Consider the following 20,842-nt stretch of genomic DNA (forward strand, 5'->3'; position numbering starts at 1 on the left):
GAGCTTCCAATTTCCTGAAGCTGTCCCAATTAACTGGGACAGCTAAGAGAGCTTAATAATGCAAAGTATTAGCATCTCACCCTATTTGTTTTTTCCCATTTGGCAAATTCTCCTTTTTGAATTATACAAGGTGTGATCAAACAATGCAGTGAATATTTAAATTTCGAAAAAATTATTACAGTAAAAGACATATTGTCATTAATCCCCCTCAGAATACTTCCCCTTGCTTCAAACACACTTATCTCATCATTCTTGCCGCTTTCTGAAGCAGTTCTGGAAGTCCTCTTTCGTGAGAGTCTTAGGTTGAACCCTAATGGCTGCCTCGATGTCCTTTATCAATTCAAAACATTTACATTTCATGGTCATTTTGACTTTGAGGAAGAACCAGAAGTTATATGATGTCACATCTGGTGAATAAGGTGGATGAGGACACAGCATAATGTTTTCACTTGACAGAAATTGCTGTACCAGAAGTGATGTGTGACATGGAGCTTTTCTGTTGTGATCACAAAATATGGTGAATACTGCTTCCAAGTGCCATCCAACTGAAAGGCTGGGATCTTCAATACAGGAAGTGGTGGGTCAAACCTTAGTAACACTGTGTGACAAGTTTTAACTTGTTTGGGGCAGTCAGTCGGATGTGAGCTATGGTTGAGAAAAGGTGTGTTTTAAAGTGTGCCATCAATCATCCATCATGACAATGCTCCGTGTCACACATCGCTTCTGGTATACAGCAATTTCTGTCAAATAAAAACATTATGGTGTGTCCTCATCCACCTTATTCACTGGATCTGGCACCTTGCAACTTCTGGCTCTTCCCCAAAGTCAAAATGATTCAGGATATCAAGGCAGCCACAACAGAGCAACTAAAGATACTCACAAAAGAGGACTCCCAGAACTGCTTCAGAAAGTGGCAGGAACGACAGGATAAGTGTGTTTGAAGAGAGGAGGAATATTTTGAGGGGGGGTTAATGGCAATGTGTCTTTTACTGTAATAATTTTTTTTTTTATTTAAACATTCACCGTGCTGTTTGATCACACCTCATAGTTTCATTGGCTAGCCCAGCAATTCAGCAACTTTGGATAAAGTCATGTTAGTTCTCTGCAGCTCCACATTCTGGGCACAAGCAGCAAGATGCACTCAGTACCACTGAGAAGGCATGAGTGCCTGCAGCATCTCACAGACCTTTGGGCTTGACTTGCCAGCTGCTCAGTGGAATATGAGGGCGGAAACGATGCTGGGCTGGCCCTGTGGATGAGAAGAAGGCAGACAGATACCCCTGAAGTTGAGTAAACCTCCTGACACATCAACTTTTTATGACTAACATTTGTTGAAAATAACCTGAAGTTTTAAGAAAACGGAGTGTAGGGCATTAATATGCCCAAAATTGATTAAATATTAAAACATTAACATCCAATTTATTAAATACATTTGATGTGTTGTAAATAGTAATATACTACACACTAATTATTGATATTGTATATATTGTCAAAATATATATTAATCAAAAATTTAATCTAAGTATTATTGTAATATTTATCTATAATTCTATTAAGCTGCCTAGTTGTTGATTTTTCTTTTTAAGCTTTTCATAACACTTAAAAATTCTTGTGTAGATTAGTTGAAAGACTAAGTGGATAAATGGAAATTAAGTGTATTCAACCAACAGTAAACTGAGAAGATGAGATCTGTGGGTATATGCATTTGTATACAACATAAAATAGTGAAAAAATTCAAAGTGGCAAAATATATCTTTATTGAAGCAAAATCTTAAATTTAGAAAAATTTAAATAAATGTGCATATATATTGTTCTTTAACAACCAAGCTTTCTTTCATTCAACCATTAAATTTTTTTATTCATATATAATTGACATATAACATTATGTTAGTTTCAGGTATACAACAGTGATTTGAGGGATGTTTACGTATTGCAAAATGATCAACACAATAAGCGTAGTTAACATCCATCACCATATATATTCTAAGATGTTTTTCTAAGTAGTACCTGATTTGTGATCATCAAAATATATTATATTTCATTGAGATAATATCTGCTTTGTAGATTATTTTTGAATACTCTCCAAAGTAATTATAACATTGTTCTGGATTAAGAGAGCTGCTGTTAAGTTTTACCTAACAGATGTGGGAAGATATTTTAACAAAGTTTCTCTTACTGTTTTATCATTGGAGGATAAAGGAATAAATATTATAGAAAAATGCATCTCTGTGGAAAAATTGGTTCATAAGGTTTATGCAACATTTGCCAACTTTTACTTTTATTATAATAAAAAGTTTAGTCTTTGCATTGTAATTTACATTTTTCTGAGTCAGTAATTGGGTTACTAAAGTTGAACCCCAATGAATAATGTGGGGTTTCAGAATTTTATTTGCTGAATTTTAATCGATTCACTAAAGACACGGATTTCCCATGAGTTAATTTTTTTTACAGTACCTACATACAATAAGACATTAAAGGCTTTTTTATTTTTCAATCTGCAATGAAGTTCTAGTTGCCCATGTATTTACATGCCTATGTATAAAAACATTTTTATGAACGCAAGATTGGAAAGCACTTATCTGCTGTTTCTATAAAAGAGCCATACCATTTACTCAGGACTGGGCTGATTCACAAAGGAGTGGGGTATTCACTATGATAAAAATGCAGCTTTTTGTTCCGAGCAGCAAGAGCCCACTACAAAGGAACTCACCCATTAGTATCGCTGTTGTCTCTACTTTGGACAATCAACTTGTCACTTCAGTAAAGTCAGGTAAGAGCCCTTCCCAAGAAATACTCATTATCTGTTTTTTTTACACAATTCTACAATCATAGTTTTACATAATTACCATGGAAAGACTATTTTCCTGTCATCTATTTATGTGATTACATTATATTAACCAACATCAGACAATATTTTACAATATGTTACCTTATGGAGCTCAAGGTTTGAGTAAAATCCCTCAAATTTAATGCTCTGCCAAGTTACACTGTCCTTCTTTTAGATGGTAATTATATTTAATACTAGATGGTATCGTGTCATCTAACTTTTCTATAATGAATGAAAATAATTTAAAGACTCATAGGCCTCTCTTTTTCATTACAGAATATACTAGCTTTCCCACACCTTTGTTCTGGAACATTAAGAAAGAAGACATGGAGACAGAGAAGAAAGAAACTGAGGACCCCCTGCTCCTGTTTCTATAAACAACTAGTGGTGTTTAAAGGCTAATAAAGCTCCAAAGATCTCACATGTAACCATAATCTTTGAGCCAATTTAAAAATATTTTAGATGGAGAAATGTCAAGAAAAATAGAGACAATTTCTTAAGACATGATTCTCTTCCCTCAGCCTCCATAATATATATATATATATATATATATATATATATATATATATATATATATATATATATATATATATCTGTCATGTAAGGGGCAATTGAAATTCCACAGCACAAAGGCAATGCAGAAAAGAAGAAAAAAAAAGAAGAATCAATCTTTCATATGTTTTTTTTCAAAGGCTTGGCAAGAAACCAGGGGTAATATTTTTGCAACTGGGAATGTGTGTTTGCTGAAGAATATTCCCACATTTGAATCATCATCAGGGGTCCTAGTCTTGTTTTACTTTCAAAGGTAGAGAGGGCATAACATTAACCCCAACTGGGAAAAGGAAAATGCTTCACTGTAATTCTCCTCCAGGGAGCAGGAATAAAGGGATTACATATGCCTGCATAATGGAGAATTTCCTCACTCAGACAAGACAAAAGACTTCATTATTTTTCACCAGACACTTGAAGCCTTGTGCCTCCCAGTTCCAGAAGCCAAGCTGGCAGACAATTTTTTTTTTTTTAATATTAAGCCACTAGATGGAGTTTCTAGGAAACTGGCTTTCTAGTACCTGTCATTATGAAGAGATAGAAGACCCTGAAGACCTAAATACCGTGACTCTATCAGTCTTTCTAAGGAAAGCGAGACCTTCCCTCAAGACCAGTGTATTTTTTCAATGCCATTACCTTTGCTTTTTCTCCAGGCAGCAAATAAATGAACATTTTCTTTCTGAAAATATATTTCTGTTATCTTTATGAGAGCATCTAAATTCTAATGAAAAATTAAAAGTAGCAAAATATGACTTAATTGAACATTCAAGTACATCTCCTTCTGAGGAGGTCTTTTACTAAAATATTGGTAATATTAAAAGTCTCAAATTCCTTATTGATAAAAAAAATATTTCTTTAACGTGTTCACTCAGAATATAGAATATAGATAAAGATTTATAAATTTTCTACTCGCAAGAAGCAATGTCTAATTTTTTTCTCATGACAATCTCAGGGTCTCATCTATTATAGGTATGCAGCTCATTTCTTGATGGCACAATATTCCAACTTGAAATAAAATTAGACTATTTAACTTCTTTAAAAAGCACATTTCAAACACATGCTGTTTTGTTTGTGATTATTTCCGTGCTTCATAAGTATGAAGTGATCAAAAAAGAAATTAAAATATTTGATCTTCACAGAATTTCAAGGTTCATTCATTTAACAAATATTTATTATGCACCTACTGAGTTTTCTAGTTCAAAAGCCATAGGAGATACTCAGTGGAAAGAAAGAGGTATCAGAGCATTTGCACCAAGAAGAGACTGAACAAGAAAGAGCACTGCTAAATGAAGATGGAGACGTTTCCTTTGTTTTTGTCCCAGACTTGGAGGTGGGGTGCTGGGGTGTGGAGCTGGCACAGGAGACCAGTCACACTGATCCTGAGGCACCAAAGATGACCTCTTACCAAAGGCAAGATGGTCTCATCTGCCTGACTTCACTTGGCTCAGATTGTGTGGGTACCTTTGGAGCCCCAGACGTGAGGAGGTAGGTAAGCAGCCTCTGCTCAGAGAACAGGAAGATCCTGACAGGGCCCTCTCAGTGAGGAAATGGAAATCACTGAGGTTTATGCTTAGCTCGAGTCTCTTGTGACACCTTTTAACTGGTCCAGCGTTCCTGAGCACTTTATTTTTCTCCCATCATTATCTAGTTTTAAATTGTACTAGCAAACAGTGTTATAGAAGAAAGTGGTAGGAAAAGGAAAGGAAAACAAATGATTTTGCATATTATATACATTTAAATGGCTGTCTCAGCCTGCTTAAGCACAGGTTTTCTGATTGCAGGGTAGAGCTAAACGCCAGCCCCCCTCCCAAAATGAGTGAATCATACAGAGAACAAAGATTCACATGTATGGCTGAACCCCAGCTCGTTTTAGTACTATTTTCTGAAGTCTCTAGACCCAATCGGAAAGACAGGAGTAACCTCAAACCAGAGGGTAAGGGACTTGCTGCTCACCACCCTTGCAGCCATGCCATTGGTGGAGATAGAAGAGATATCACGGGTCAGGGGAGCCTTTCCAATAGCAACAGGTCTCCATGGAGACCTACTTGTCTTGTATTTAGAGCAGGGTGTCTCAGCAGGATTCACAGAGGCCACATGGGCATGGGTTACACTGACCGAGGAGCTGGCACATCCTTCAGACCCTCGAGTCAGTAGATGCAGTGCTAACTCTTCCCCAGCAAAAATGCCCAGGCAGCCTCGGACTTGCCTGTGGGGCAAATTCAGGCAGTCCTTTATGACAGGCAGCTTAAAGCCAGTTCGTTCATTTCATATATAGCAGGACACCCAACTCAAACAGGCACATTGTAATTCAGTTGTATGTGTTTTATATTTAAGGCCTATAAGTCTCAACTACTTTAGGGAAGAGTCTTGTGATTAAAAAAAAAAAAAAAGTTACTGAGATGGGGGCTTCAAGTTAAGTCTTCATGGTTTACACAAATGTCAGGGCTCTCTACGTCTGTGCCAGAATCACACCGTTTTCCAAATAGGTTTTCTCAGGATGGCTTCATAATTTTCAGTTCTCTGGTGAAAAAATAATCCTTAGTATACAGATTATAAGCTTGCACTATACCTTTGTCAACTCAGCCTAATTGACAAATGTGTCTTCCTATGTGACATCATCCTAGTCCTGGAAAATATACACAATCTCTGTATATCATTGTCATCAATCCAATAAAATTGTCCAATAAAATTTTGACTTGGATATTATCTCAAAATGGTTCATGTTGCTTATTAAACTAAGAATAGTGATTATTTGGGCTCTATTTCCTGTAATGTATTTACATTCATTGCGTTTGTATGATTTTCCATAGGTGTTCATCAAAATTACCTTCATTGGCATCAAAAGCATTTACTTGAATATACACATGGCATCATAAAAGCTGCTGTTTTAAGTGTGCTAAACAGACATACATCTTTTCTCAAATATCTTAACTCTGAAACAGACAGTAATAGCATGACTCAAAGCCAGTGTAGAAATGCATTTTAAGAAACATAAATATAAAAGTGTTATGTACAGCAGACAGTAGTACAAGTGGTGAGGTGTTGAGCCAATATGGTCATATCATATAGTCATTGCATTTTAAACCTATGAGTTTTCTTTGAGATCAGGGCCTTCTCCTCATGTTACCCATAGGGAACTGAGCTGAAAGGTCACTCAGCTAGTTCCTGACAGTGTCCTCTCTGGAACACATTTCTCTTAACCCCTGTATTATTTTTTTTCCACCTGACTACAACATCAAGGGAATTTGTGTCATTTCCAGTTGGAGAGAGCTTTCTGGAGAAGAAATTTTGTTCTCTCCAAATCACTCACACCACAGGCATCAGTCAACCAATTGTGAAAAAGAGAATGTGTTTCTAAAAGTCTTCAGAGTTTTGTAGCTGCGATATAAGTGGTAATAACTGGTTACGTGTAAGCCACAGGCTTTAGACTAAGGTTTCTGTAGGTATTAATTCCAGCTTTAGTTACTTCTGTTTATTGCTAATTTGTACCTTTAACTTCATGCTTTCTGATTTTCCTAGAAGTCTACAAAATCTTCTTGGAACATATATCCCATCATCCCAGGGGCCTGGTGGACAAATCCTCCCCCAAGGGCTTTTATTAGAAACCTCCTTGTCTAGACCCAAGACCAGCATCATGATTAACTATGGTCAGGCCGGCCCTACTGCTTAGAGAACCCTGACAGATGCTCTCCTATTTGGGGATTGAGGAGGCAAAATATGTGGAGGGGTGGGGGTGGGGGCAGGAGCTTTCTGTTTATTTTCCAGCCCCTCTTCAACAGCTATGACAGTTCTGTTTGTAAGTGTTCTTCACACAAAGCCTAAAGCTTCTTTTACTCATGGTTATGTGTCATTTGCTATATTTTACCTTATCATTGGTGTTACCTTAAAAAAAGTAAGAGTAATGAGCAGCTATGTATTATTCATCCCAAGTGTACAGATCACGCGTTTATCTTTGGCTCCTTTTCTTCCTAGAGCTTGCACTCGACAGCGCATGCTGAGTGGATCATTTGAGGGGCAGCCGGCAAAGGAAAGGTCAATTCTCAGTGTGCAGCATCACATCCGCCAAGAGCGCAGGTAAATATACCAGGAGATGGGGCTACCAAGAAATTAAGTGAAGGAGTTTTACAGAAAGTGTTCACTGTGCACAGCTCTGGTTAGCACCTACGTATGGGTTCTATTTGTTGGTGGTAACAGTAAGAGATGCACAATCAGATTCAAAGATTCAAAAAAAAATCTTTCAAAAACCTTTTCATTGGTGATGGCCAAATTCTCACTCTTAAGATCAGAAGGAAAAATTCTGAATTTTGTTAGATGAGATCAAAGACATTTGGATGGACTAAAACTTTTGCTACAAAAAGAAATAATAGGATTTTGTGATGCTATCAGAGAAGTTGTTTATTTATTTATTTTTTATAATAGTGATTGCTTAAGTCAAAATTTGTTCTTGAGATGTCTTGACCTGTTGGTTGTGGTTGTTTTAGATCACTGAGACATGGATCAAACAGCCAGAGGATCAGCAGAGGGAAATCTCTTGAAACTCTGACTCAAGATGTAAGTTCTAAGCAATGTTTTGAATTTTGACAATCATGAAAATGTATTTAAATGACTGCTCCGACAATTCTAGTGCCTGGGTCTTTCTGTCACGTTGTCATGTCTCCTTAGAGGAAATCAAGAGACTCAGGAAGCAAATTAAATGGCCACGTACAGAAAAAAACTGTAGAAAATTCCAGACAACCCACAAAGCAAATGACTTCCCTAAGATAGTGACACAAAAATGACTTATCAGTTGAATTGACTGAAATTAAAGACATTCAAAGCATCTGATAGGAATGATTCATATCATTACCTTTGAATGTTTACTATATTCCAAATATTCTAGAATCTAGATCCAGTCAATGTCTATAATTTCAGGGCTATACATACTAAAATTTTATTTCTACAAGAATTTTTCTGTCAAAGATCGCACAAAATTTCCCAATAATTTCTTTGCTTTTAGACTCTAGATCACTCATTTGTTTATTTACTAACTCAATAAATATTTATCATGTGTTCATTATACACACCAGATCCTGTTCTAAGTGATGAGGAGTAGTGGAGAAATAAAACATCGTCTCTGCCCTGCAGGAGCTTACATTCTAGTAAAAGACATGATAAGCAAGTAAACAAATATATAATAATTTCCACTTGTTTTTCATCTTCTTTTCATTGCTGTGATAGGTTGGCTCTGTACCGTAAAGAAAAATAAAATAGTGTAAAGAATTGAAAGGTGGAAACTTGGAGGCAAAGAATGTTAGAGGATGGTCAGTATGTATGAGCCTCTACATGAGCCCAGAGACCCAGATGAAGTGAAGGAGGGAACAACATGAAAATCCAGGGATGCCGAGAAGGCAAAAGTCTAACTTCTGGGTTAGACTCACCAGCAGCTCTACCGTGCTGAGATTACCATGAGAGGTAGAAAGCACATGTTAAGTAATTATCATTAGTGAAACCTGGATTAAAATATAAGTCTTAAATTGAGTCTAACTAACTTAGGTAAGAAAGCAGAGTCTTGAATATTCAGAGCCAAGGATAGCATTTGATAAAAGAGGTCTAGCAAGAGAAAGTTAGCAAAGCCTTACAGTTTTTCATTCTACCCCTTAATTCTTATTTCTTAAGAGTTTCTGGAATTTTCAGCATACATCCTCTGCGTTCAAGAAATTGCTATCCTAGTGAGAGTAAACTCTCCTAAGTGTTCCAGGTAAAATTAAGAATGAAAGAAGTTGGTGATGAGAACACCTGATACTACCATTACCCAATGTACATGGTTCTAATTGGTGCAAACATCTGTTAACACCATGATTTTTAAGCCAGAAATCCATCGCATATGATCCACTATATTGTCAACATGGAATTGTGATTGGATCCAACACATGGCCTATGTACTTACTATAATTTGAGGGTCAGCCATAGTACATGGAGAACATTTCTAGGCAAAAAATTCAGAGAGTCAATACTAGGTCAAAAGACTTTCCTTCAATGTGCAATATACTTAACAATCAAATTAGAACATGGCTTTGAAAATATGTGTTTAAATATATACAATGAAAGGCTCTATTTGACTTATCCCAATTCCAAAGGTTTTCTCTTCTTCAAAGACATTTTGTTATCTTGTCTACATAGATGTACAACAAACATCCATCCCCCATCTTCTCCATAGCAAAAGGTCATGAGTGTTCTGCTAATTTTATAAGAAATCTCCCCTAGTGTCTTTTCCTCCATAACAGAAGCAATTTAAAATAGAGAGTTTCATATTCCAAATGATAAAAGATACAAATAATTAAATCTAAGGAATATTTTCTGTAAAATCTATTCAATTATTTGAATAATGGCTCTCCATCTCTGGCAAAATGAAAACCAGAGTCAAGGTCTTACAGAATCTGCCCGCCCTCCTTAGCCTTCTGGCCTCATCTCCTTTTCTATTCCCTGCTCTCTGCCCACACTGGCATCCTGGCTATTCCATGTGCATACACAGCGACCCACTCCCTCCTCTGGAAGGGACATTTCTGCACAATTTTAGTGGCTGCATCCTTCTAGTCCTTGCTCAAATAACAGATTTGATTGAGGCCTTCTCTGACCTGTTTAAACTTGGAGGCTCTAGCATTCTCGAACGTCCTTTGTTTTTAACCAGAGCACTACACCTCTTTTAATATTCTTATTTTGATTTAATTTTTGTCTGTCTCTCTTGACTAGATCATTAGCCCCATAAGAACAGGGATTTTGCATGTTTTCTTTTCCCTTTTGCCTTATCTCCAGCACTACAATAGCACCCAGCACATAATTGAGTCTCAATAAATGTTTTATTGAGAAAAATATCCTTTAGAAGAAAAAACAACAAAAAAAACTTTGCTACGATGACCATGGCCATTGAAATATATATAAAACAAAGATAGTTATTCCATTTTTTTTAATGATCATTTTGAGGGGTCTTCAAAAACAAAAATCTTCCATTTTGATATACCCCTTTTAATTTATTTCTAGCATTCCAATACAGTGAGATATAGAAATGCACAAAGAGAAGACAGTGAAATAAAGATGATACAGGAAAAAAAGGAGCAAGCAGAAATGAAAAGGTATGGGGTGCTATGGTGTTTCTTGGCACTTATTTTGGAATGGCAAACTTTCTCTTAACTTTACTCTCCCATAAATTTTCCCTTCAAGGAAAGTGCAAGAAGAGGAACTGCGAGAGAATCATCCGTACTTCGACAAGCCACTGTTCATCGTTGGACGGGAGCACAGGTTCAGAAACTTCTGCCGGGTGGTGGTCCGGGCACGCTTCAATGCGTAAGTACACTCAATTTCAGCCAGGTGTTTGGCCTGAGTCATACAAACAGCAGGGGGGGTTGTCATATGAGGAAGAAGGAACATGTAATCCTAATGGGGTCACAAAATAAACTGTGGGCTAATTAATCATGCTGCTCCTATTTGCTGAGCAGCCAAGCAGGTGGAAAACAAACAAAGGTTGCAAGTAGTTAACATTTATATAAAGCTCACGTTTATAAAGCACTTAACAGCAATTTTTATCTGTTCATTTTAACTATTGCCCAGTATATTTATATCAGTGTTATTAACTCCATATTTTATGGTGGAAATACTGAAGCAAAGGGAGACTGGATGACATAGTGCAAAGGTCATTGCGTGCACCTTCTTTTAGACTGGTAGTTTCTTTATCATCAAAATACCCTAATTGGTTTATTCTAGAATAATGTGAAATAGGAAGAAAGGTGACTAGTTTTTCTGCTACCAACTGTTACGAGAAGAAAACCCAGTGGCCAGTGTCTCTATGGAAGAAATGTGCAAGAGGCTGCCAGTGTGGTAAACCTGGAGAATACTGCATTTGAGACAACAGCAGCCAATGTCAGCAGGCAGCCAGTGCACGAAATGGAATTTTTGTCATGCAGAGCTTTAAGCAGATATCCTGAAGACATTAAGAGTCCTGAAGGGAGTGTGAATACTTTCCCATCGGTAGTTGGACCTTCCCTGACGTCATCACTTAAGTAAATTGATCTCCTTTGTTGATAATCAGTAGCATATGATACTCACTACCTATTAGGAGCTGAACTGTGCTCCCCCTAAAACAAAATTCATATGTTGAACTCCTAACCCCCAGTACCTCATAATGTAACTGAGATCGGGACTTTAAAGAAAAACTAAATTAAAATGAGGTCATTAGAGTGAGCCCTAATCCAATATGACTGACGTCCTTATAAGATGAGAAAATTTGGCCATGGACACATATAGAGGGAAGACTATGTGAAAACACAGGGAGAAGATGTCTGTCTACAATCCAAGGAGAGAGGCCTGGGACAGATCCTTCTCTCAGCCCTTAGGAGGAACCAACACTGCCGACACCTTCATCTCGGACTCCCAGCCTCCAGAACTCTGAGAAAATAAGTCTCTGTTGTTTAAGCCACTCAGTCTGTGGTACTTCGTTACAGCAGCCTTAGGAAGCTAATACACCATTGTAACATTTCAGGGCTGGAGGAGAGCTCAGCAACCATTTAGTGTCATTTGTATCCCCCCCTCCTCCAAAAGAGGAGGGTAGGCAGGTCAGCAGAGGTTAAGGGTTTCACTCAAGGACACCAGCTAGTGCATGGCTGTCTCTGACTGCCACTCTATTGTTCTTTCTCCTGTCTAGAAAGACCTTCACCATTTAAAGCGTTTGAGTAATAATCACTAAAAACTTCCCTAAGTTTTCACAAAGTAAAGGAAGAAGCTGGTACTTTACAGTTGATTTGATCAGTTCCCAAGTGGGTTTTTCATCTGGCATTATCCCAGTGGCTGCCTCCATGTTAACATCTAAATGTTAATTCTCTACTCCAGTTAGTGGGATGTAATTCTCCTTGTCAGCAGTGCAGCTGATGTAGACCGAGGAAGACTTTGTTGTAACTGGGGGTACAAACGCCATCAGGGGCTTCACTGAAGATTGGCTCCCTGAAAGTAAAAGTTATAAATTCTCATCCCCAAGAAATTCTATATAAATTACTCCATAAGATCACAGTTAAATACAGGGTGAAGAACTCTATTGACTTTATACATAATTGATTAAATAATTATGAGGAACATCCTTGAACTGCTAAGTAAAGATTTTAACTGATTGTTTTAAATGGAACTAAAAATTTAATTTTGTAATATCCACGTCAGAAATCGTTGACTGGAATCACAAATTCTAAAATCAAATTTTGAGAAATAGAAAACTCTTCTTTCATAAGTATCAACTGCAAGCTCTTCTAATTTTTCTTTTAGCTAATGTTTTCTGCCTTCCAAAGTCACATACAGTTAGCATATATTGTAATGGACATTTTATAGAGGATAAAAAAGAGACTTTAGGTATGAGATGTTTATAAATACACTGCTGCCAAGTTATAACACCCTTGCTGCATTGAAGAATGTTATGTTTATTCTCTCTTACAGATCTAAAACAGATCCTGTCACAGGAGCTGTGAAAAATACAAAGTACCATCAACTTTAGTAAGCATTACAAATTCTGTTTTCCATGCACATTTGAAGTTTCTGTATACTATTCTATGTTGCTTAAAAATAAATATAAAATGTTCCTTTATTTTCTTGCTGTATCATGCCATGAAATAGACAACTGAGGATTCATAAAAATATATGAGATACATTAACATCCCAGAAGCATCTCTTCTGACTTTTAGCAGCCCTTCCTAGAGCATTTGTGTTCTCCCTTCTGTTTGGTCTTTGGCAGTGATTTGCTGGGACTGGTGACTTACCTGGACTGGGTCATGATAATTGTAACCATCTGTTCCTGCATTTCCATGATGTTCGAATCGCCCTTTCGAAGAGTCATGCATGCACCTACTTTACAGGTACTGCTGCTGAATCTTAGCTCACAGCTCTGAGAAGAAAACACTGACCTGCAAGTTTACCATTCATTGTGATCAAACTGCCTTTTGCCCATTTCAGATTGCCGAGTATGTATTTGTAATATTCATGAGCATTGAGCTTAACCTGAAGATTATGGCAGATGGCTTATTTTTCACTCCAACTGCTGTCATCAGGGACTTTGGTGGAGTAATGGACATATTTATTTATCTTGTAAGTCTTTGATTATTTCTTAAATGTAAAGTGTGATGGTTTTGTAAAATCTCCTGTATTTCTTGGTATAAGAGTGATGTATGTGAGTCATAAAGGTTTAGCTGCCAAAACTGAGTTCTTAAATAGAGTAGTCCATTATAGCCTAATAAGAGGCATGCATATATAAAGTCTAAGACAGCAAATCCTAGTTTTCCCCCCACAATTCTTGTATACTAAAAAACAAACAAACAAAAATCTATATCATATAATTGACAGGTGAGCCTTTGATTGCTAATTGCAAACTAAAGTGACTGTGGTTGGACCTTTTTCCCAATTCTAAGACACAATATATCTGGCTAGGAAAGACCATTCAACTGTTTGGTTAAACTAATTTGAGAAACCATAGGAAGCGACTCAAAGAAATTTCATTTTTTTCCTATATGTCCAGCAAGGCATAAAAATCAATGTCTTTTCCGACACAGCAAGGAGAATTGTGACCAGTAACTGTAGTATGTTTAGATTGTTAATAAAATAGTGAGCATCAGGTCAAGCATGAGATTTAGTATCTTTGATCAAATGAATTTCAATCCTGCTGACATCAGCGAAGCCTCCTCCAGTGTGTCAGTTAAGAGAAGGAGCAGAATGCTCTGGGGTACACAGTCAGTATGGGCACCCCATTTCACTCCTGCATACACCTGATGACTTTCCCCTGGGGCTGCTAACAGATCTAGATTGGGTTCATAGTTTAGAGATAAGAGACTTCCTGTACACCTAGTGAATGCTTGTCCCACATAACCCATGGAATCTCTGCTAAGGGAAAGTTGTGGCCAGCTGGCTCTCAGAAAACGTACATAGTAGAGGATAAATTGTATAAATTTCAGAGGTTATGTTTTCCCTCTAGGTGAGCTTGATATTTCTTTGTTGGATGCCTCAAAATGTGCCTGCTGAATCAGGAGCTCAGCTCCTAATGGTCCTTCGGTGCCTGAGACCTCTGCGGATATTCAAACTGGTGCCCCAGATGAGGAAAGTTGTTCGAGAGCTTTTCAGTGGCTTCAAGGAAATTTTTTTGGTATGCTACAGTTACCTTTGCTTCCAGTGCACATAGTCCAACTCTGTAATGTAGCTAATGAGGGAATAAATAAGTCTTGCTTGTCAAAGTTAAGTCTACAATTTTGTTTTTTGCCAGAGGATTATAAAGACACTAATAAAGCACAACACAACATTCAGAAACATTACCCATAAATGCTTCTGGCTTATCAGTATATTTAATTCGACAAACATTTTTAGTAAATTAAAGAGAAGCACTCTGGAAAGTATGATGAAAGGAGAATTCAAAGAGGTAATATTTGCTAACACTTCCCTTTCTAACTCTTTCTATTCTGGGTTTTAGTTTCCCAATCAGGAAATTAAGGATAAGAAAATTCAACATCATCTACTTCACAAATGATATTAGGAATTAACACATTTGGGTTCATAATTTCATTCTATATGACCCTCAAAGCATATAGCAGTAGAATTTGTGTCTTGTTTTTAGAATGTTAACATAAAACAAACTGAAAAATTTAACATACAAGTATACCCTACTTTAAGTAACCTAAATGTACGGTAATGAATGCTTCCAAATGTGATCAAGGGGAAAAACATTCTTTTTCGTTGAGCAAACATTGTTTTAGGGTCTTCTAAGAGCAGGGCTGCAGATAAAATGACAAGTAAGAGGCTCATTGCTCATAATCTGTTCCAGAAGGATCTTTGCCCTACAAAGGAGTGATCAAAGGATTCTTTTTATTATTATTGAATTCTGCTTGTGCATGGAAAACATGAATTAATTTACATAAGGCTGTTTTAAAACTTGCTTTCTAGAAACACAGCTATGGTGAGAGCATAACTGCAGTTGTAGTTGATGCAAAGGTATTTTAAAGACAGATTGTAATGTTATTATAAGCATGTAAATGCTAACTTTTTTTAAAGATGTGCTTAAAATTCTACATTTTCTTTGCAATAAAGCCATAAAATAGTGGCTTTCACAGCTTGAGTTGAAGGAAAATGGGATATCACCTGATGGCTAATGTATGTGCATCTTTGACCCTTGGTAGATTTTGGAAGAGACTCTATTGTTCCTTTCTCCTCATGATGTTTCTGTGTAATTTTAGTATAGTTAATGTATATTTTAGATTATTCAACGAGTACAGAGCAATAGTTTGTTCAGTATTTTATCCTTTGCCACTTTCTCTGTGGAGACCAAAGTAGTCATCCAGCAGAGGGAGCATGAGTCAATTAAGAGATTTGCTTTTTTAGGACTGAGTTATCTCTACTCTTCTGTGAGCAGCACATTCATACGCCCTCATGCTCCCAGGAAAGCAAAGCCACTGCCCCTCTAATTTGTGCTCTGATAATAGAAATATGAATTCATTTTGAGAAAAGTGGGGAAAATATAGCTATTTAAGCATTTTTCTTTTGTTCCATTAAGTAAAATAGATCAAAATGTTGACTTTAAAATCAGAAAAGCCTAAGTCATGTCAAAAATACCATACCCCTTTTTTTACATGAAAGTCACATGTTTTTATCCTAAAAATTCAAAACCTGTTGTGAATTTCCTTCTTTTAACATTCTAGTAAGGCTAATTGAATGACCTGTGGTGGAGAAGTTAAAAGATATCATCAAAAGATCATGAATTTCCCAAACTGTCTTTCGTATCCCTGTGGCAATTTTATGGTTAACAATTATGCTTTCTAATCCCCTCACCTTCTCCCTCATCCTCACACCCCCTCCCATCTAGCAACCCTCAGTTTTTTCTCTATATCTGAGACTGTTTCTGATTAGCCTGTTTATTCTATTCTAAAGATTTCACATATAGGTGAGATCTCATGGTATTTCTCTTTCTCTGTCTGACTTACTTCACTTAGCACAATGTTCTCTAGGTTCATGGTAAGATTTCATTCTTCTTTATGGCCGAGTAATACTCCATTGTACAAATGTACCCCAGTTTCTTAATCCAGTCCTCTACCGATGGGCATTTCGGTTGTTTCCAAGTCTCAGCTATTGTGTATAGTGCTGCACTAAACGTAGGAGTGCATAAATTTTTCCAAATTAGCATCTTGGATTTCTCTGGATAGATACCTAAGAGTGGAATTGCTGGGTCATAGGTAGTTCCATTTCCAGTTTTTTGAGATACCGCCATACTGATTTCCATAGTGGCTGCACAAATCTGCAATCCCACCAGCAGTGCACAAGGGATCCCTTTTCTTCACATCCTCACAAGCACGTGTTGTTTATTGATTTATTCTGACAGGTGTGAGGCGGTATCTCATTGTGTTTTTTTTGTAGGGTATTTGATGGACACTTGTCTTATTAGAGAGTCACTTCATGAATGGTGTAAGTGCCTGACCACTGCAGTGTACACCTGAAGCTAAAGCTGAATAATAATGAATATCAACTATAATTTTATATATATATGTATATACACATGTATATACATATATATGTATGTATGTATAGTATAGTCACAGGATGTAGAGTACAGCATAAGGAATAGAGTCAGTGGAACTATAATGGCTATATGCGATGTCAGAGGGGTAGTAGATTGGGGGAGGGGGTTATCACTGTGTGAGGGGTGTAAATGTCTAACTATTACATTGTTTTGACACCTGAAACTAATAAAAATAAATAAATAAAAATAAAGTGCACTTGACACACAGAGAAAAAAGATCATGAATTTCGTACAATGGTATCAGAAAAGTCCTGTTTATATTGCTGTTTGAACCAAACCTTCTGTTTAATGTTTTACGAAGAGAGTTGATATCTCACCAATTTCTTTCAGGTCTCCATTCTTTTGCTGACATTAATGCTTGTTTTTGCAAGCTTTGGAGTTCAGCTTTTTGCTGGAAAACTGGCAAAGTGCAATGATCCCAACATTCTTAGAAGGGTAAGATGCTTCTTTCTATCTTTTGGAATTAAAAATTAAAGTAGTTTATCAGCCCTTGGTAAACATGTGCTGAAGCTACTTTGAGAACCCCCTGACAAAACTTTAAGAAGTCTATTCCTATGAACTCCTTTTGCTTAAAGCAAAAGGGTTTCTCTTCTTCTGACAAAGGTTTATAAGATTAGAAGCACATGACAAGGAATTCTACTCTTCCCTCCTATTGTCAATCCACTGTGACATCTTCTGCATAGTCTCCCAAAATTCCAGATGTTTATAGCTGTGAATCTCAGAAACTTTCCCTACAAGTCTCCCCTAATGTAATCCTTCCTCTGTTGTCACATGAGCCTCATGTCAGCAAATAGCTCCCCCTAAAAGTGCAAAGGACTTTAACACCCCTTTTTAATACTGCTCCACTCCAGCATTCTCCCCATGAGGAAGCCAAGGCCTTACATAAGCTCCAGTTGCCCAGAATCTACCCCATTATGACAACCAACAAAGACCCAAGCTTGAAACTTTTGCTACTGCTTTTTTCTTTAGACGGTGTTAGTAAAAGGAGACTAGCTGCTGAAACAACCCCAATATTTCAGTAGCTGAACATAATGCAATGAATACATTGCATCTTGGTTGGATAAGTTGGACAGCTCTCCTCCAAATGACCTCTCAGGGACTCAGGTTTCTTCTGTCTTGTGTTCTCACCCTTCACTGTTTTCAAAGTCTTCTCTGTTTAGCTGACCCATAAGAACAGAGAACCACCTTTATCTGAGAGGGCTGTGGGCCGAGCCTAGAAGCGGCACACCTCATTGCAACTCACGTTTTCCTGGAAAGAGCATGGCGTCACCAGACTGGAAGGGAGACTGTAGTTTAGTGGTGTAGAAAAAGGGACACAGTTTGGTTAATGATTAGGCAATCTCTGCTACACCATCCAATGTCCCACTCTCTTAGAATTCTGCCTTATATTACAAATAGACTAATGAAGTAAAGCATGTACTGCTAATGTATTAACTAGCAAAAGTATCTCATTGTTCATACAGGTAAAATAATGCCTTGAGAGCATTAAAATACATGTTTCCAAAAGGCTTAATAAAGCTGAACTACAATACATATTTCCAGCAACTATGACTATCTAATACAGATTTTATACCAGTATGAAAATTCCTACATTTTCAGGCTTGTAATTATAAAAATCATTAGCATTCTAATTATTTTAAAGTACAGCTAACATCTTTGTCCAGTCAAAATACATTATCAGTTATATTCGTAATGAGGATTTCAGGAAGTGGCAGAGCAGAAGAGACATTCTTAGGTTGGGTAGACTTTATGCTGTTTCACAAGGCACCGCATAGAGCACTGCTGCCTTTAACTTCTCTCTTCAGAGGTCCCAGGAACATCAATAAACATGAGAAGATATAACAAGGAACATGATTTAAAGGTCATGTTGTTCCAAATTAGCTAATGAAGGAAGCCATAAAGAGCTGGTGCTTAGTCCACTAGCTTGTGTAAGGAAACAAGGGTTATTTTAGATCCACACCGTATAGAGGCCAGAAAGATGCTTACATTTCAGAATGAAGCCTAGTAGGAATCTCGGATGACTCAGTGTATTAACAATGACTAAGAGCATTGTGATTTTACACTGTCTACACATCCCCAGACCAAGCTAAAAGTTGGTGACTTGTGTATAAGACAAAGCACACGATGGATGGACAAACACACAAATACCATGATGCATTTATCCTCTTTCCCACAATGAGGCCTCTGTGGTAGGCCCATAAGGAAAGCCTAGGAGAACTTAACCATCACAGAGAGCATCAATATCAGGCAGAATAATTAAAAAGAAATTGGCGTAGTGAGGCGTGGTCACAGCCCCTGCTTTGCAGCATGTTCCATCCAATCAGAATGTGTGTTTCACGTTTAAGCAACTATAACAAAGTCAGAATTTAAAAGAGCACATGAAAAGTGGAAATAATGTGTACTCTTTCAAGTATGGGAAATAGTTCCTCCCCCTGGGGGTACAGTGCTGAGAAGGCTTGAGGGAGAGGAAGGATTCTAGCAAGAAAAGACCTTCCAAGCGGAGGAGGCAGAATGAAGACAGTAGGTGTGATGGCTTGCTCTGGTCATTCACTCTCTCTGAACTTATTTCCTCTATAACACTCCTCACATAGCGATAGTTTAAAGATTGAACTAGTTGACTTATGTAAAGAACCCAACCCCACCCCCAATAGTATATGTTAAACTTCACTTCCCTCCCATGTAGAAATGAACTGAAAAACAAGGCCAGAAATGTAGGTTAGATCTCAGGGACTTGGAATGCCAGTCAAAGGGGGTTGGAATTTCTTTGGTGAGAAATGAGAAGTCATCAAAAGGTCTGTAGGCAGAGGAATCAGACACTTCTCGCTGCTCACAAAGTACAGGTACTGTCACGAGAACTACTATTGTTCCCCACATTCTACTGAGGAGTAAGACAGGTGTACAAAGGTTTAGTGTCAAAGGGTGACTTGTCCAAGGTCACCCCAATAAGTGGGAAGCTGGGATGCATGTCCGGGCAGCTTGTCCCCATAGTCCATGTTTTTAACCAGGACACCAAGCTGCTTCACCCAAGCAAAGGTGGGCTCTGGTGGGCTCAGAAAGACCAACTGGAAGAGACAGTAAGGCCCCGTACATCGTGGGACCTTGACATAACACACCACAGCACAGCTATTTGGAATAATGTTGCAGATGAATACGTATGAGAAGATAATTGCAATACACTTTAACTGAAAAAGTGGGCTATGAAAGAATAAACACTGTACAACTTCATATCTGCGTAGGAATAAAGACTGGAAGGATAGACACCCAAATCTCAATTGTGTTTATCTTTTTAGGAATTATAAGTAAATTTATCCATGCGTTATAACTTAAGGGCATATTATTTGTGTAAGAAGGTTTTTATTTTTATTTTTAAAAATTTTGTTGGTAATCAAGAGAGGTATAATGTTGGCATTAAACTAGTGGAAGTAAGAATGGAGACGTGGAATGCGTGAAGAGGAAAAAACAGTAGAGAGCTAAGATCTTGATGCTGGGATGTTGACTGGATGCTGGTCCACAGACAGAAATGGGGAGGCCAGGAGGATACATGTTTTACGGTTAAAGGTGGCTTTAAACAGATTAAAAATTGAAGTTCGTTTGAGATATTCAAGTGTATCCTCCTATTTTTAGCATACTCAGAGTTGTACAACCATCACCATAGAGAATTTTAGAACATTTCTTTACCTCATAAAGAAACACTGTATCTTTTGACTGTCACCCCTAAACCTTTATCCCCCTTACACCTCCATCCCTAAACTACCACAGACTACTTTCTGTCTGTATAGAATTCCCTGTTTTGAACTTTTATATGAATAGAATCATATAATATATGGTCTTTGATGACTGACGTTTTTAATTACCATATTTTCAAGGTTCATCCATGTGGTAGCGTGTATCAGTACTTCATTCCT

General features: G+C 37.4%; 1 protein-coding gene across 5 annotated transcripts in view; it reads left to right on the forward strand.

Annotated features, from left to right (window-relative positions):
* The window catches only part of NALCN (sodium leak channel, non-selective), a 294,980-nt gene that overhangs the window by 239,320 nt on the left and 34,818 nt on the right, over nt 1–20,842 (forward strand). For all 5 annotated transcript variants that reach the window (XM_074329501.2, XM_074329500.2, XM_074329499.2 and 2 more), the window contains 9 exons: nt 7,349–7,450; nt 7,858–7,927; nt 10,394–10,485; nt 10,574–10,696; nt 12,827–12,883; nt 13,122–13,242; nt 13,340–13,471; nt 14,352–14,519; nt 17,268–17,372. In XM_074329501.2, coding sequence (XP_074185602.1) covers nt 7,349–7,450; nt 7,858–7,927; nt 10,394–10,485; nt 10,574–10,696; nt 12,827–12,883; nt 13,122–13,242; nt 13,340–13,471; nt 14,352–14,519; nt 17,268–17,372 — 970 coding nt within the window. The remainder of the gene's footprint in view (nt 1–7,348; nt 7,451–7,857; nt 7,928–10,393; nt 10,486–10,573; nt 10,697–12,826; nt 12,884–13,121; nt 13,243–13,339; nt 13,472–14,351; nt 14,520–17,267; nt 17,373–20,842) is intronic.

This window comes from Rhinolophus sinicus, chromosome 16 (genome assembly GCF_057876585.1).
Source record: "Rhinolophus sinicus isolate RSI-liver-muscle chromosome 16, RSI-T2T, whole genome shotgun sequence".
In the NCBI taxonomy this organism is placed as follows: domain Eukaryota; kingdom Metazoa; phylum Chordata; class Mammalia; order Chiroptera; family Rhinolophidae; genus Rhinolophus; species Rhinolophus sinicus.